Source organism: Hyaena hyaena, unplaced genomic scaffold (assembly GCF_003009895.1).
Source record: "Hyaena hyaena isolate Hyena2069 unplaced genomic scaffold, ASM300989v1 scaffold_285, whole genome shotgun sequence".
Taxonomy (NCBI): Eukaryota; Metazoa; Chordata; class Mammalia; order Carnivora; family Hyaenidae; genus Hyaena; species Hyaena hyaena.
In genome coordinates this window covers 1752366-1768513 of record NW_024080917.1, presented here as the reverse complement: position 1 = coordinate 1768513, position 16148 = coordinate 1752366, and the positions used below count along the sequence as shown (strand labels likewise).

The 16148-nt window shown below is 64.8% G+C and overlaps 1 protein-coding gene across 1 annotated transcript; it reads left to right on the top strand.

Annotated features, from left to right (window-relative positions):
- Nucleotides 1–10408: 10408 nt before the first annotated feature.
- SOX8 (SRY-box transcription factor 8) lies at nt 10409–15015 on the top strand. The gene is made up of 3 exons (XM_039246643.1): nt 10409–10830; nt 12078–12307; nt 13037–15015. Exons 1-3 carry the CDS (start codon nt 10409–10411, stop codon nt 13771–13773), a joined length of 1389 nt encoding a protein of 462 aa, XP_039102574.1. The 3' UTR covers nt 13774–15015.
- Nucleotides 15016–16148: the final 1133 nt, after the last annotated feature.

The window sequence follows — 16148 nt, the reverse complement described above, 5'->3', positions numbered from 1 at the left end:
CGCCACGCGCCCGGACGCCCCACCCACACGGGGAGGCCGCTCGGGTCCCGACTGGCCGCGCTTAGGGGCGGGGCGCGCGCTCCAGGCCCGGGCGCGCGCGCGCCCCCCACAGGCCGCACGGGGCGCTGCAGCAGCGAGGGCCAGGCGCGGGCAGGTACCTGCTCTACCCAAGTGCAGTCCACCCGGAAAGGGGCTGAGCATCGGCTCACTCCCCAGCCAACGCCGCAGCAGTTCCCGGCGCACTTCCCGCGCCTAGGCCACTGCCCTCATGGGCCCTCACCCTGAGGTTGCTGGAAAGCTTGTGCCTGGCCAGGACCAGGGTGGGCAGCAGAGGCCCCCTGCGGGGTACAGGAGGCATTCTGGCAGAGGAGCGGCCGGAGCAGGGACTTCACCCCAGGGCTCCGGCTTCCCGCTCAGGGTACGTGGCCAGGTGTCTCACAGGTGCCCCCTTCCCAGCCCCTCATCCCCACCGTTGGAGGAGAGTGTTGGGACGACAGGCACAGGGCTAACGAGGGGCGGCACAGTAAGCGGCCGCATCCTGAAATTCAGCCGCCCCACCCCCACCCCCACCCCGGCCCAGGCCAGCAACCCCCCTTCCGCAGCAGCACACTCCTACCAGCTCTCCAGGCTGGCCCTCCAGACACGGGGGGAAGTGGGGCACTGACGATTCACAGCAAAGGGGAACTTACCCACTAACGGCCCAGTGGACCCCTGGTGAGAACACCAGCAACTCCAGGTTCTGAGGGCAGAGCCGCCCAGGCGCTCCCTAAGGGCGGTGTGCCAAGTGCATGGACTCCTTAGGAAACAGAAGGGTGCACAGCACTGGGTACACGTTACACCTCCGGCGGTTAACGGGCAAACCGTGAGGTACTTGGAGCAAATCATTGAGGTAGGAGTGGCTTTTTCATTCTTCACAGCTCTTTACATATCAAAGACCAGATTCTCGTGTGTATATTGCAAATGTTTGTCCTGGGTTTTTGTTTTGACTTCTTGTTCCGGAGTGTTTTGACATATAAATGATTGATACTTGTGTGGTCAAATGATCAGTCTTTCTTGTTGTTTAATGACACCTTTACCACATGCAGTGTGAGCTCCATGAAGACCCAGGCTCCCCCAAATCTAGGTCAGACCCGCAACCACTGGAACCCTTCTTCAGCCTCCAGCTGTCCCCAACAATGCAGGTCGGGGACATATGCACATACATGCACCTTATAGTGTGAGGGTTTTTTTAAGTGCCCCCCCCCCCAGAACCCAACTGTGAAGTGGGACATGTAACAGATTGGCTGGGGGGGAGGGGCCAAACATCTTCTGCATCCCGGTGAGCCCTCGGTGGGGGGAGGCGTGTGCCCAAGGGCTCCCAGTCTTGGGATCAGAGGGACAGTTATTCCTGATCCACACTTCCAGGTCCTTCTGGGCGAACCCGCAACACGCACCTCTCCTCTCCAGCATCCGGCTCCTGCGCTTGGGATGGGCCAGCACAGCTGTTTGGGAGAGTCCAGCACCCTGAGCCTGAGCCCCCTCGAGTGTCCAGGCATCCCCTAGATGCGGGAGGTGCTCAGGGGACGGAAGCCCTGACTGCCATCAGGTGTGACCCTGGGTGCTGCTTTTCAGGTGGGGACATGCCTCACAAAGGGCCCTTTGTCCTCAGCTTCCCCAGCCCAAGTTGCATTGTTCTCCCCAGGGAAGGGCACAATGGGGCATTGTGCAGAACAGAAAAGGGCCCTTGTCCGTCATCCAGCTCCCTGGGCTCCAGGCTCCCTCTCTGGGTTTACCCAGGGTGGGCGAGGCCCTCAGAGAGGTCTTCTGGGAGCTCGTGTTCTGCTCTCTCCTCCAGGACCACCTTGCTGGGAGCTGACTGCAGAGGTGCAGTGTGTCTGAGGGGCCAGAACCCACGTGGCAGTGGATGTCATGGAGCCAGGAAAGGCTGGCCAGTAGCTCAGTGCTTGCCTGCCTCTGCCTGAGTTTAATCAAAAGCGCACGGGTGTTATTCGGCCATAAAAAGGAGTGAAGTATTGATGCCTACCGCGATCTAAATGAACCTCACAAACACCATGCCAACCACAGCCTGGGTGGCTCATCTGACTTTGGCTCAGGTTTGTGGGTTCTCACAGTGGGTTCGAGCCCCATCTCAGGCTCTGTGCTGACAGTTCGGAGCCCGGAGCCTGCTTTGGATTGTGTCTCCCTCTCTCTCTCTGACCCTCCCCTCCTCACACTCTATATCTGTCTCTTTCAAAAATGAATAGGGGCGCCTGGGTGGCTTAGTCGGTTAAGCGTCCGACTTTCGCTTGGGTCATGATCTCGCGGTTCGTGGGTTCGAGCCCCGCGTCGGGCTCTGAGCTGACTGCCAGCTCAGAGCCTGGAGCCTGTTTCAGAGTCTGTGACTCCCTCTCTCTCTGACCCTCCCCCTGCTCATGCTGTCTCTCTCTCTCTCCTAGAAATAAATAAAACATTTTTTAAAAAATGAATAAACATTAAAAATTTAAAAATATATCATGCTAAGTGAGAGTACCAGACACACAAGGCCACGTGTTGTCTGACTACACTTATATGAAATGTCCAGGACAAGCAAATCCAGGGACAGAAAGTAGATGAGTGTCGTCTAGGGCTGGGGGCGGGGGGCCGAGGGAAAGACTGCTACTCGGGGCACAGTTCTCTTGTGGCATGACAGAAGTATTCTAGAGCTGGACAGAGGCAATGGGCGTTCACCACTGCGAATGCGCTGAGTGCCGCTGACCCGTACCTTGAAAATGCTTAACTGTGAGGCCATGTGAATTTCACTTCAATAATAATATAGTAATAATAACAACACGCTATGTTGTATCAGACTCTCCTAGAAGGCACTCTTTTTACACCTTGGGTGGAATACATCCTGTCATTTACAGCAAACTTACCTCTTCCCCCTTGCGCCCCCCCTAGAGCATCTTCCAACTTTTGCATATTTAGATGTGGGGGCCTCTGATCCTCCCAGAAGGCACCCCGCTTAAAAACCAAACCTTTTTTGTAAACCTTGAGGCTGGTGCTGGGGAGACACAGGAGGGCTTCCCCACAGTGCGGGGGCTCAAGGCCCAGCACACGAGGGTTTCTCCAGAGCAGCCTTCCACCCGCGCCAGGAGCCTGGGGCACACGGCTCCTAAATAAAAAACTAGACAAGAAAAAGTCAAGCTGGTTACCGAGGCGCCCGTGTGGAGCCCCGTGTGGACAGAGCCAGGGAGGAAGAGCCCAGAAAAGGACGAGAGGGGAGAAAGGGAGGCTTCCCCGAGAGGACCCGTCAGCTCACGTCCAGGGCTGGTGTCACGGAGACCCTGAGACGAGCCAGAAACCCTGCAGGGGCTTGTCCCGGGGGGGGTATCCACGGCTCCTCGGGGACAGCCCCAGAGCCGAGGCCACGCAGGCCCACAGGCTGGCTGTACTCCCAGCAGCTGCGGGACGGCTTCTCGGAGGAATGAGCCCCGCGTCGGCACCTCGTCCAGCTGTCCCCAGGCACCCTGGCTTGGCAGCCCCCACTGCATCAGGACAACTGTCCCTGACGTGCATCTGCAGCTGTCTCTGGCACCCACCGGGACCCAGCTTGGGCCCGACCGAATCACCCACCCTTCATTTACCCCAATTTTTCATGTCCTGACATCTGTTGGTGAGGGAACAGAACCCACGGGTGCTAACATCTGTCACTTTCTTCTGGAGGGGTGGTCAGTCTGGGCGGGTCCCACCCTGACTGTCCAGCGGCCAAGACCCCGGGCGATGCTGGCAGGTGCAGGTGGGGGGGGGCGAGCAGGTGCTGGGCCATTTGCTGGCTTTCTGGAACTGTGACTCACGGACGGCTGTTCTGCTTGGCTCAGCCGTCCCCTCTCCCGGCACCTCGGCTCGGGGCCACGAGCACTCCCACGCCTGCACCGCAGAGGGAGACGTGGCCCCGTGTGGCCCTGCACGCTGTGCGCCACGACTGCGAGGCAGAGAGGAGAGCACAGTGTCCCAGGGCCCATACATTCCGTGGCTGTAGAGCCTTCCGGGGCAAGACAATGTGCGGCCAAGTGTTTTCTCTGAGAGTCAGGTGCTGACAGGGAAGAAGTTTTGGAAACCGCCCGGGGCCAGGGGCCACAAACAGCAGACCCGCAGGCTGAATTCTGCCCCCAGGGCTGTGTCAGTCACCGGCCACCAAGATAATGCTGCGTAGCAAACAGCCTCGAAGCCAAAAATCATTGCGTTGGCCCACGGTGCTACCCGTCGAGCAGGGCTTGGGCGCGTCTGCGGTCAGCGGGGCCCTGGCTGGCCCTCAGGATGACCAGGGCCCCTTTCCAGCCACCCACAGGCCCCAGGACTCCTTACAGCCTCACCCACAGCAGACTCCACACTCCCCTCTGGACCAGGCTCCAGAAGGCACCCACATCCAAGCCCCCGGTTTGGTCCAAACCTCTTACTTCGTAGGCGGGACTACGGGCTGCCCCAACACCACCCACCACTGGGTCTCACTTCCTACGACTCACCCAGTGATTGAAGCAGACACTTCATTTGTGAACAGAATGGGTGGCGTTCCTATTAGATGTTTTCCCTGAAGACAAGAGGTGGGCCCAGCGGTGGGGACGGGCTCTGGAAGTCGCTAGCTCAGAGCGACGAGGGGTCACAAACCGAGAAAGGATAAAGACGAGGCGCTGCAGGCCCCGGCACCCCCACACATCAGCTCACGGAGGGCCCCCGCTCACCCCGCAGAAGGGACAGGCATTCTGGACCCCTCTGCTGCCCAGAGCACCCCCGGGACTCAGACGAAGTCAAAGGGCCGCAGGGGACGGCATGGGGGGGTCCTCTGCAACTCCTTCCTACCCCGTTCCACACCCTCCAGGCAGGAGGCAGGGCCGGGTGGCCCGTGCACCACTCCCGGGCACCTCCTTTCACGCTTTACTAGAACGCTCGGCCAGCAGAAGCCGTTGAGGGTTTGCAACCAAGGGAGCAGGCGGGGTCTGTGCCAGCCAGAGCGCCAGGCCCCAGGGGACCGGGGCGGAGCAGCCCCACAAGCTGCCCGGGCCTCCCACCCCGAACCCAGAGCCTCGGGGCGGGCCTCCGCTGCTCCAGCCCCGTCGGATGGGCTCCGGACAAGCACCGGCTCGCTCGCACTCTGCTCAAGGCTCCCGCCTGAGTGTCTTCATTAAGCCCTCCTTCGCCAAGTTCAGGAACATAAATACTTGGGGGACAGCGGAAATCTTTTGACAGGGTGTGTTTTAATTTGCCTCTGGCACCGCTGCGGCTCTGGAACATTCCATGGTGGCACAGCCATCCAGGGCCCTCGCTCTGAAAGAGGGTTTTCCTCTCTGATGTTTTAATTTCAAGCTAGCGTTTGCTCTTCCCGGTCATAAGTGACACAGGGTCCCGGCTTCGACAAGAAGCCCCGTTAAATCTGAAAGTCAAGTTTGGAAGCACGAGCATAGCTCCCAGCAGCCTATTTGGGCTCGAAAGCTGGTTTGCCAACTTCAGTGTCATGGCTCCCCTCCTGCATGGGGGTTGAGAAGGGCTCTCACGGCCCCACAGCTTCTCAGAGGAGCCCCGTGGCCGGAGCCCAGGGGGGCATGGTGCACAGGGGATGGGGGCCCAGGTGCTGGTGAAGGGCAGGGGGTCTGAGGACTGGGGTCCAGGGGCAAGAGCCCAGAGTAGCCAGGGGGCCCACGGTCCAGAATGAGGGAAAGGTGCGGGGCCGGGGGAATGAGGGCCCAGGAGGACAGTGGGGTCTGGGGTCCAGAGATCTAGGAGCCTGGTATCACATAATGCCTGTCTGCATAGACAAGGCTTAAGGGGTGGAAATAAATATCCAAGGGAAGGCACAGCAGATCCCACGTCTCTGACACGTCAACTGACTCAGTTTCCCCACAAGTGATATTGCTGGCACTTGGCCTGGATGCCTGGTCCTCGCCTCTGCCCGGGGAAGGCTGTGCGTGCAGACCCCGCCCCCCCACCCCCCCCACACCTGAGGATGGTTTGGGGCTGCGGAAGCAGCCTCTGCTTGCCATCAAAGTCATACACTCAGACCCTCATGTCACCGGTGGAGTCGGACCCCTGGGCCCAGGACAGGAGAGGAGAGATGGATGGGCACAGCCGGAGGCCCACACCCAGCAGGGGTGAGTGGAAGCCAGAGCAGAGACCACAGCTGTTCTCGACACATCTGCGTAGCACATGTCACTGGGCAGGCAACGTGCACTGGGGCTCAGCCCACCGGGTCAAGCACTGCCCTCTCCCCAGGTCTTCTCAGAGAACCGCCACACAGGGGTCTCGCCGCGCTCTTCTGTCAGCGGCCACCCCTGGGCAGCAGGGCTTTACTTACCGGCGGGGCTCAGAGCTGGCGAGAAGGGGCGACAGGAGAGCCTGGAGCGCATTTGCCGCAGCCCGGAGGCCGGGAGGCGTCCTGAGCACCGGCACCCCCCACGGGCTGGCCCAGAACCCCCTGGGCCCGCGGGCAGGGGAGGGGGGCCTGGGCATCAGTGTGCTCTGCACACACAGAAGGCGAGGAGCAGACACGGCCAGCTTCTAAGTGGACATCGGCCCAACCAAGGACTTTCGCCCCAACCAGAGGGTCCGCGCCAGCTGGCAAACTCCGTTGGGAGGGGTGCCTCAACAAAAAGCTTGGCCCGGAGCCCTGAGAGTCTGTTACTGGGGGACACTGGCCTCCTGGCGCCCCGCGAGCCCTTGCCTCTCGCCCTGGAGACCCAGCAGGGCAGGACGGGGCTCGTTACGGGGCCACCGCTCAGAGCTGACGGCTCATCTTTGTCCCGGTCGTTTGGTTTCTGCCGACCAGCCCGCAATTAAAAGCACCAATTAATCTCGGAGACGGAGCCGGGGTTCCCAGGATGTGACGCCAGCTGCCTCAGGCCGGCTCGCTGAGATGTCTGGGTCACGGCTGCAGGCACACAGGGGACACGCCGTCCCTGGGGCTCACGGGTCCGTGTCGCCTGCCCCCAGCGCCTTTCTCTGAAAGTCTGTGCGAACTATGGACACGGCCTCCCTGGCTGTCCGAGGTGGGGGCCAGGCGCCAACGCAGGCGGGCAGAGGGCAACGCCAGGGACGAGAGCAGGATGCCGTCTTCCACGGTGGCTTCCTCAGCGGCCCAGCCTCTCCAGTGCCCGCCACACACACGCGCACACACGCACGCACACACACACACGCGCGCACACACGGGCTTCCTAAGCATCCCTAGAAGCCAAGGGCTGGGGGTGTTGGGGGCCCTTTGCCTGGAAGACGTTTCCCTGGGGGCCCTCCAGGCCCAGGCCGGCCAGGTCTTACAGGCTCTCGGCGTGCATGTCAGCCTACACTTCCTTCTTCCCAGGTGCCCTTGGAGCTTCTGCCAGGGGCCTAGGTCTAGAATCCTCACGTGTATCAGCCTCCCAGGCCCTGGGACCTCAGGGCCTTTGCACGTGTTGTCGCCTCCACCCCCACCATGAGGAAGTGGCCTTTCCTTTCTCCAAGCAGTTGGAAGCTTCAGGTCTCAGCCTAATTTCACCTCCTCAGAGGCGCCCCCCCGGCCCCCCACACCCGCCAGCATGCTGAGTGGCTCAGCTCCATGGTGTCTGGCCCAGAGCAGGTGCTTCATCAATACGCGTGAAGACAGGAAGCAACCACAGCCACCCTTTCTCTGAGCCACGCCCTGGTATCCCCTCAGGCCCGCCTACCAGCTGAGGACACGAACTGAGGCCACTGCTAACGAGGATGAGGCTGGGTGGCACACGGGCAAGTACGAGAAGGCCTTCGAGAAGGCCCGGAGGCTGGGGGGGTGCTTCTGGGAGCCAGCCCCCGTGTCCGCCGCCGGCCCTGGGCTGACCAGCTGCCAGCTGGGTGCCGCCTTGGGAGGAAGTGCACAGGTATGCTCTCTGCCGGCCGGGGGTCAAGGCCAGCCTGGGGAGCCGTGGGCTGCGCTCACCCCTCCCAGCCCCCAGGGTGGGCCCTGTAGCCCTAGGACCACACGCCCCGCGCTGCTGCAAGACCTGGGGCTGGCACTCCCCCAGCCCAGCCTCTTCCCCTCTGAGGGTCCCAGTGGTCACCTGCCCGTGACCCTCCGCAGGCCAGGAGGGAGCAGGGGGACCCCGCCTCGCCTGGGCTCCCCGGTGCAGCCTGGGCCTCGTCGTCCTTGGCAGAGCAGAGCTCTTCGTGAAAACCCAGACCTGGCGCCCAATGTCACCCTGGGTGCAAGGGGCCGCGGGGCCCACTTTTCCGGGATGGGGGGCGCGGAGGGCAGAGGAGAGTTTGAGGCAGCTCTGCCAGCCGCAACACTCTGGGAAACTCCCGCTCGCCTTCGCAAGGGGCGTGAGTTTGGTGGGTGCCCCCAGGAAACCTCCCCTCGGGCCCTCCCTCAGAGGCCTCCATCTGCACAGTGGGGGCCCCAGGTGGAAGGCAGGACTTCCAAGGGGGAGCCCCGCAGGCCAGCAGGCGACAGCGTTCTTGGCAGATGACAGACAAGGGAGGCCAGCCACAGGACAGGAGGCCAGAGGACGGGCCACTGCCCCCCCCCCCCCCCCCCCCCCCCCCCCCCCCCCCCCCCCCCCCCCCCCCCCCCCCGCCTCTGCTGCAACACCCCGGGGGCACCTTGCTGTAAGGCAGGAGACCGGGCTCCCTGGCGCGGGGCAGGCAGCTGAGCCCACTGTGAGCAAAGCCGGGAGCGCCTTGGGGTCCCCGGCAGGTGGCAGGAAACCTGGGCAGTGCGGGCACCCCAGCGCTCCCGCTTAGGCCCCGAGGGGTCCCCACAGACACCCACATATTTCAGATGCGAGGCTGCGGGGTCCCCGGGCGGCCCCAGAGGCCGTGATGGGCAGCTGAGGTGGACCGGGCTCCAAGGCCCAAGCTGAGCCTCTTCTTTTCTGAAGAATCTGCAACCCGGGCAGGGGCGGGAGTGGGGGGCACGGGAGGGGACGCCACGAGGCCGTCCGCAGGTCAGAGGCACCGGGGCGGCCCCTGGGTTGAAGAGGTGCACAAGAGAGATGCTTTGGTCTGACCCACCCACTAACATTCAATTCGGAGTTTTGTGGTAACGGAACCGCTCCTTCTGCTGCGGGAGAGCCGGCGTCATCCCTCCGCTTCGGCAGCCACTGGCCCCGGAGTCCAGAACTCTGAGGAGGGGCGCCGCTGGGGGAATTGGGCTTCCTTGCCCAGGGTCAGTCGGGGCGCAGGCCGCAAGCTCGCAGCCGCACGTGTTCCCATCCGGCCACCCGAGGGCCTGTGACGAAGCTCCGGGCCGCCGGTCCATCGTCTCCCTGCGAGTTTGGCGAAAGAATCCAAGCCGCCCTAGGGGACCGCCAGGCCCAGGCTAACTCGCGGGGGCGGCCTCGGGCGGGGACTCGGAGCCGCGGTCCGGCGCTAGCGTCCGGAGGAACGTCCCCCCTCCGACCCCGCCGCCCCGGCCGGGCCGCACAGCCCACCCCCTTCCCTCCGGGCTGGCGCGCCCACCTCCTCCACTGCAGGCGCCCGAGGCGGCCCTCACCTTCTCCGGACCACCCAGGGCCGCCCCGCCGGACGGCCTCGGCGCTGCCGCCCCCCGCCCCGGGTCGCGCCCGGAAGGCCCGAGGCCCCCGCGTCCGGCCACGCCATCCGCCGGGCGGCCCCGGGGACTCGGCAGCGAGGGTCAGCCCAGTCCCCGCCCGCCCCCCGCCCCCTGCTGCCTGGCTCCCAGGGCCGCGCCCCCGCCCGCGCCTTCCCAGCTCACACCCGGACGGGGCGGGGGCGGGGATCGCCCAGCTCCGGGCCGCGGCCTTCGGGTGGGCTTTACCTGGACGTGCGCGGCGCGCAAACTCAGGGCGCGCTGGAGGTCCCGCCCCGCGCGCCGGCCCTGCGGGCGGGGAGCCCGGGCTTTGAGGCTACGCGGCCGAGCCACCCTCCCCCGGGCCGCAGGCTGGCAGCCGCCGACCCCGGCGCCTCCGGGGTGCAGGCGAGACGCCGGGGCTCTGGCCGGCTGTGGGGGAGGCTCTGGAGGACCCGTCTCCACGCGGAGCGGGCTTTCCCCGGCCGGGCGAGGGGGCCGAGGGCGGGACTCGGGGAGCCGCCGCGCTCCCGGCGGAGGGCCCGGGGCGCCCCGCCGTGCCGGTGCCCGGGCCCCGCTCCCTCCCCGCGCCTACCGGGAAGGGGGCCCGCGGCGTGGGGCGGCGCCGGGTGGGGCGCGCGGGGGCGCGGGGGGAACCGCGGCACTTTCTCCGTGTGGGGGAGGGGCGCGCAGCCGGGCTCCGCCCCCGGGGGCAGCGGGGCGCGCGCGGGCCAATGGGGACTCGGCCCGGGGGCGGAGCCTCGCGGCCGCCGCTTAAAGAAACTTGTTGCGGGTCCTCCGCCGGGACGGAGCTGCGGCGGCGGCGGAGCGGCGGCGGGGACGCGGGTCGGGCCACCGCGCGGCGACCTCGGGTCCCAGGGCGGCCGCGGCGCCGCCGAGCAGCGGCCCCCGCGCGCGGCCCCGATGCTGGACATGAGCGAGGCCCGCGCCCAGCCGCCCTGCAGCCCGTCCGGCACCGCCAGCTCCATGTCGCACGTGGAGGACTCGGACTCCGACGCGCCGCCGTCGCCTGCGGGCTCCGAGGGCCTGGGCCGCGCGGCGGGCGCGGGGGGCGGCGGCCGGGGCGACGCGGCCGAGGCGGCGGACGAGCGCTTCCCGGCCTGCATCCGCGACGCCGTGTCGCAGGTGCTCAAGGGCTACGACTGGAGCCTGGTGCCCATGCCGGTGCGCGGCGGCGGCGGCGGCGCGCTGAAGGCGAAGCCGCACGTGAAGCGGCCCATGAACGCGTTCATGGTGTGGGCGCAGGCGGCGCGCCGCAAGCTGGCCGATCAGTACCCGCACCTGCACAACGCCGAGCTCAGCAAGACGCTGGGCAAGCTGTGGCGGTAAGCGCGCCGTCCGCGGGCCGGGCGGGCCGCGAGCGGGTCCTGGGGCCCCCGGGGTCCGGGCGGCGGCCCCGCGCCCGGCCTCGGCTCTGCTCCCGCGGCCGTCCCGGGGCGAGCCCTCCGCCGCGGTGGCGGCACCCCCGGCACCCCGGGGGACTCAGGCGGTTGGGCCGCAGAGGGCTGCAGGGCGAGCATGCAAGCCCTAGCACACTCCCCCAGCGCCAACTGCCTGCTGAGAGGGGGACCCCACCTGTGGGCGGCCCCAAAGCCCAGAGGCCTGTGTGTCCCCCCCCCCCNCCCCCCCCCCCCCCGAGGAAGGGTGGTTTCTGTCCGGAGCAGGTCACAGTATGGGGGAGTGTGGTGCTGGCTGGAGGCGCCCCTCTTTGGAAAGGGCTCTCCTCCGCCCTGACCACCGTGTGCGGGAAGTCAAGGCAGAGGCCGGGGTGCGTGTGTGTCCAGCTGGCAGCTGCCCACTCTGCACCCCTCACCCCTGGGCAAGGAAAGGCTGGGGATGTAAGAGCGGTCCGGCACAAGCGTGCTTTGTGCTCACTGGGCATGGGGGAGCTGGACGCTTGTGCAGAAAGTAGGGCATCAGCAGGGGTGCTTGCTGCGCAGAACAGCCTGTCCCCACCCATGGCGGTCTTTGGGTTCAGGGCGCGGGATCCCCTTTCCCACTCCCCTCCTCCTGAGTGGGCACTGGAAGTTTGCACAGATATCCTCTGTGCTCTGTCTGTCCTCTGTCCGGTCCGGGCACAGTGGACTCTGGCAGCTCTGTGCCCTGCCCCATAGGCACTTGGAGGTGAGGGTTTGAGGAGCCCGGTGTGTGTTGTGAGCCTCAGCGAGGACCCCCGGTTTAGACAGGGTTCTCAGAGCTCTGGGAAGCCCAGGTGCCCACGGAGTCCCTGCCTGCTCACTCCCGGGAAGCCTCTTCCGTTAGCAGTGTGTTCTCAGCTGGGCTCTGCCTCCTCCCCCGCCTGCTGTAGAAAGCCCCAGAGGGAGGGGACTTACACGGTCTCGGGGCAAAGGGAAGTAAAAAAATGATGGAGATGGAAAGCTTTGGGTTTTGTTCCAGAATGTTCCTTTGACCCTCACCAGAAGCCCTTGGCTGCCCAAAGCCACTGTCCTTGGAGGAGGGGGCACCCGCCTAGTACCTGCTGAGGGGTGGGAGCACACGCAGGTGTCCCTGTGAGCATTGGGGGGGGGGCGTGAGTACCCTCACCATCCCACATCTGCCCTTGGTGCTGCAGCTTGCTGAGCGAGAGTGAGAAGCGCCCCTTCGTGGAGGAGGCGGAGCGGCTGCGGGTCCAGCACAAGAAAGACCATCCGGATTACAAGTACCAGCCGCGCCGCAGGAAGAGCGTGAAAGCAGGCCAGGGCGACTCTGACTCCGGAGTCGAGCTGGGCCCCCATCCCGGGGGTGCCGTGTACAAGGCAGACGCGGGCCTCGGTGACGCGCACCACCACAGCGACCACACAGGTGGGCGCCTGGGCCCCCCAGCGTCTTCCCACCCCAGCAGAAGTGGGAGTTCTGGCACCTGCCGAGATGAGCAGTGGGGGTAGGGAGCAGGGGTTCACTCCCAGGGCTGGTGTCCGCGTACCCCAAGGTCCCCGGTGCACACGGGGCTCTGCCTAGCCCCCCTCTGAGCCCCTATATTCTCACAACTCTTCCCTGGTCGGGTGCCACGTGACGTGGGCACTTTTTTGCCCTGCCTGAAGGCGTTTCTGCTTCCCCTGGCCTCTCTGCCGGGGCTGACCCAGCACTCACTCATGTCCCTGGCGTGGTGGTCGGCAGCCCGGCCTCCAGATTAGACGGACTGGGGGGATGGTCCCGGCCAGCCGAGCAGCCTCTGTCAAGCTGGTACCGCTGTGAGCCTGGGGGAGAGTCAGTTTTGTGGGCACGGCCTTGTGGTCATGTGCAAGGGGCTGGGCACCTCCTCTCCTTCCCGCCACCTTGGTCTTCCCGGGGTGGGGGCGGGGGCCTCCAGGGCCCCAGCTCTTCCTGCAGAACGGTGCTTAACGGAATTTCCTCGGCCAAGCAGTGAGGTCTGGGTCTGGCTCTGCTGGAATTTCTGGGAAACGTACAGAAACAAAAAGCCGTTGATTTCTACCTGCGGCAGTTAGTGGGCTGGTTTTCCTCCTGGGTGCGAGTCGCCGGCCGGCCCCCCACAGAAGGGGCATTCATGCCTGAAATGTGCTCTGTCCCTAGGGCAGACCCACGGGCCGCCCACCCCGCCCACCACCCCCAAGACAGACCTGCACCCCGGGGGCAAGCCAGAGCTGAAGCTGGAAGGCCGCCGTCTGGCAGACAGCGGGCGCCAGAACATCGACTTCAGCAACGTGGACATCTCAGAGCTGAGCAGCGAGGTCATCGGCAACATGGACACCTTCGATGTGCACGAGTTCGACCAGTACCTGCCCCTCAATGGCCACTCGGCCGTGCCCACAGAGCCAGGCCAGCCTGCCGCCGGCTCCTACGGGGGTGCCTCCTACTCACACTCGGGGGCAGCCGGCCTCGGGGCGTCGCCTGTGTGGGCCCACAAGGGGGCCCCGTCGGCCTCGGGGTCGCCCACCGAGACGGGCCCCCCGCGGCCGCACATCAAGACGGAGCAGCTGAGCCCCGGCCACTACGGCGACCAGTCACATGGCTCCCCCGGCCGCGCCGACTATGGCTCCTACAGTGGCCAGGCCAGCGTGACCACGGCGGCCCCAGCCTCGGCCGCCAGCTCCTTCACCAGCTCGCAGTGCGACTACACCGACCTGCAGGCGCCCAGCTACTACAGCCCGTACCCCGGCTGCCCCCCCAGCCTCTACCAGTGCCCCTACTTCCACCCTTCCCGGCGGCCCTACGCCTCGCCCTTGCTCAGCGGCCTCTCCGTGCCGCCCGCCCACAGCCCCCCTGGCAATTGGGACCAGCCCGTGTACACTACCCTGAGCCGACCCTGAGGCGCTGTGGCCCGTGGCCGCGGAGGGGCTGGCGTCGGTGAGCCAGGACCCGTATCTCGGCAGAGGCACGCAGAGCCTCCGGCCTTCCGGACGGGGTGCCGCGGCGGGGGGAGAAGAGATGGCGGCTCCGGCAAGTGCCTGCTGACGTCTGCGGGAGAGCACGCTCCGTGCCCGGTGCCCGTGGCTTCCAGATCACCACACGCCCTGCAGCCGACAAAGCCCTCTTCCCCTTCTCGCTCACCCTTGGTGGCTCTGGACGAGGGACGGCCGGTGGGCCCTCTTCCCTGCTGACGGCAGCCCCTTGGTTTCGCATGTCGGTGGACACAAAGCAGCCACAGCACAAGACATAAAGGAGGGAAGAGGCGCGGGCGGGGGGCTCCGTGTTCCGGGGTCCCTGCCAGCCTCGCACCGGGAACCACGGGACTGACGGGCGCCGTCCCTGCTGCGAGCGGCATCCGCCTGGCGAGATGGCGTCTGCGGGAGCACCTCTCGGGACCAGCCCGTCAGATCCGAGGTGCTCCCACGATGCAGGCTCTTCCCAGCAAGGTTTGGCTGTGACTAACGCTTCCCTCTTTTTATTTTATTTTATTTTTTAATTTTTATTTTTGAAGCTTAAACACGTTCGATTTGTTTTGGAAGCTGTTGAAATGTATTTATGTTCTGTATTATTTTATCTTTAATTAATGAAGTAATTTGTGCAGAAAGTAGAATTTCAGACGAAACGGAGGCTGGGTTGCTGAGCGCCAGGGCCAGGAGGAGGCGCGGGGAGGGGGCCCTGGGGCTCCAGGCTCCTGGGAGGTGGCCGGGACCCTGGGGGGCGGGGGGAGTGGTTGGCTGGTAGTGTCCGTGACCGGGCCAGGGGTCCGTGGCACCCGTGTGAAGTCGAGGCTTAGAGGGCATGGGTGTCCCTGGACTCCATCCCTGCCCACGACTGTGCCAGGTGGGGGACTGGGATTTCCCGGGAGGGGGTGGCTGGAGAAGCCCGTGAATCTCAGCTCTTAGGGCCCAGACGCCACCTACAAGCTGTGAAACTAAAACCTTCTCCACTAAGTGTTTCGAGTCTTAGCTGTAGAAGAATAACACCCGATGTACGCGTGCCGCTTCTGCTGTGTGCCCAGCAACGGTAACTGCCTATTCATGGAAACTTGTGCCTTTAAAACTTTGTACATTTAAAGACATCTGAGAAGTTGCTTCTTTTTACTTTTTCTACTTTTTCCTACCTTTTTCTAGAAGAAAAAAGATTTTTTTTTTTTTTTTTTTGCGTTATCTCTTTCTGGGGGTGGGGGCAGGGAACTACAGCGAACTCATTTTTATGCAAAATCCGTTGTTGCGCGTGGAGTTTGGGCTTCCGCTGTCACTTACCTGCTGTGTTCCGCTACTTTCTGACCAAGCAACGCTAACTTTTGTACAGACCAATTTGATAAAATTAAAAAAAAAAATGCTTTTTATCTACCTGGGCTGCGTTTTGTGTGTTGCTTTCCGTAAGCCTGGGGGATGGGGGCTCCGAGAGCACGAGGTCTGGCTCCAGGGCCTGGGCCTTGGCCGAGGCAGCAGTGGGGTCTCCCCGGAGCCCTCCTCCGAGGATGTGGGCATCCGGAGCCCCATGGAAGGCAGAGACAGCGCTCCACCCTGGGGCACAGCCAGACGCACCCCCCCCGCCCCCCAACTGCAGGGGCTGTGTCTGGATTTGAACAGATCTGAGGCCCCAGGAAGCCGGCCTTGCCGCCAGCGTCTTCCTTCCCCCGGAGGCCTATTCAGTAGGCAAAACGGGTCCAGATTCGGGGCCATGGTTTCCTTGCAGGCAAATCCCAGCGAGGGTTTCTGGGTGGCTGGCGGCATTTTTTGGGCACTGGCGCAGAGCCAGCCTGGGAGCTGGGTGAAAGCGGCCTTGCGGGAACTGGGCAGGGCCGTCTGGCCAGCCGAGTGTCTCTAGGGAGGAATGCTTGTGGGGAGCACCCGCAAGCAAGGGGCAGCCTCACCCCTCGGCCGGGCCCCCCGGCACATGCAGCTGGTTCAGAGGCTGCTCAGGGCCGTGCGGATGCGTCTGGGGCATCTCTGACTGGGGCTGAGAGCAAGCTCAGCGTCTCATGGGAAGCCAGCTACTTGAAGCAACCGCCTCTGCGATTTTAACGGGGTGGCCCGGGTAGGGGGGCACCCATCCCGCCCCCTTGTCTGCCGGCCGCCCGCGTGGCCGTGATCCAGGGCACGTCCCTCACCCCGAGCTGGAGAGCCACGTCCGGGGCCTGCCAAGAGCCGGGAAGAGCTGCCCGGATTTACGAGGGTTCGTGGGGTCTGGGCCGTGCCAAGCCTCCGGGGCGAGGCGGGGTCTGGAGGGGGCTGCCAGCCAGGCTCACGGATGCCTGTGTGGCGCCTGT

What these genes read in the sequence shown, in the direction of transcription:
- SOX8 (XM_039246643.1), top strand. Translation starts at nt 10,409, where the DNA reads ATGCTGGACATGAGCGAGGCCCGCGCCCAGCCGCCCTGCAGCCCGTCC. An exon ending in ACGCTGGGCAAGCTGTGGCG is followed by an intron (nt 10,831 to 12,077) that starts GTAAGCGCGCCG and finishes TTGGTGCTGCAG; the next exon opens with CTTGCTGAGCGAGAGTGAGA. An exon ending in CCACCACAGCGACCACACAG is followed by an intron (nt 12,308 to 13,036) that starts GTGGGCGCCTGG and finishes CTCTGTCCCTAG; the next exon opens with GGCAGACCCACGGGCCGCCC.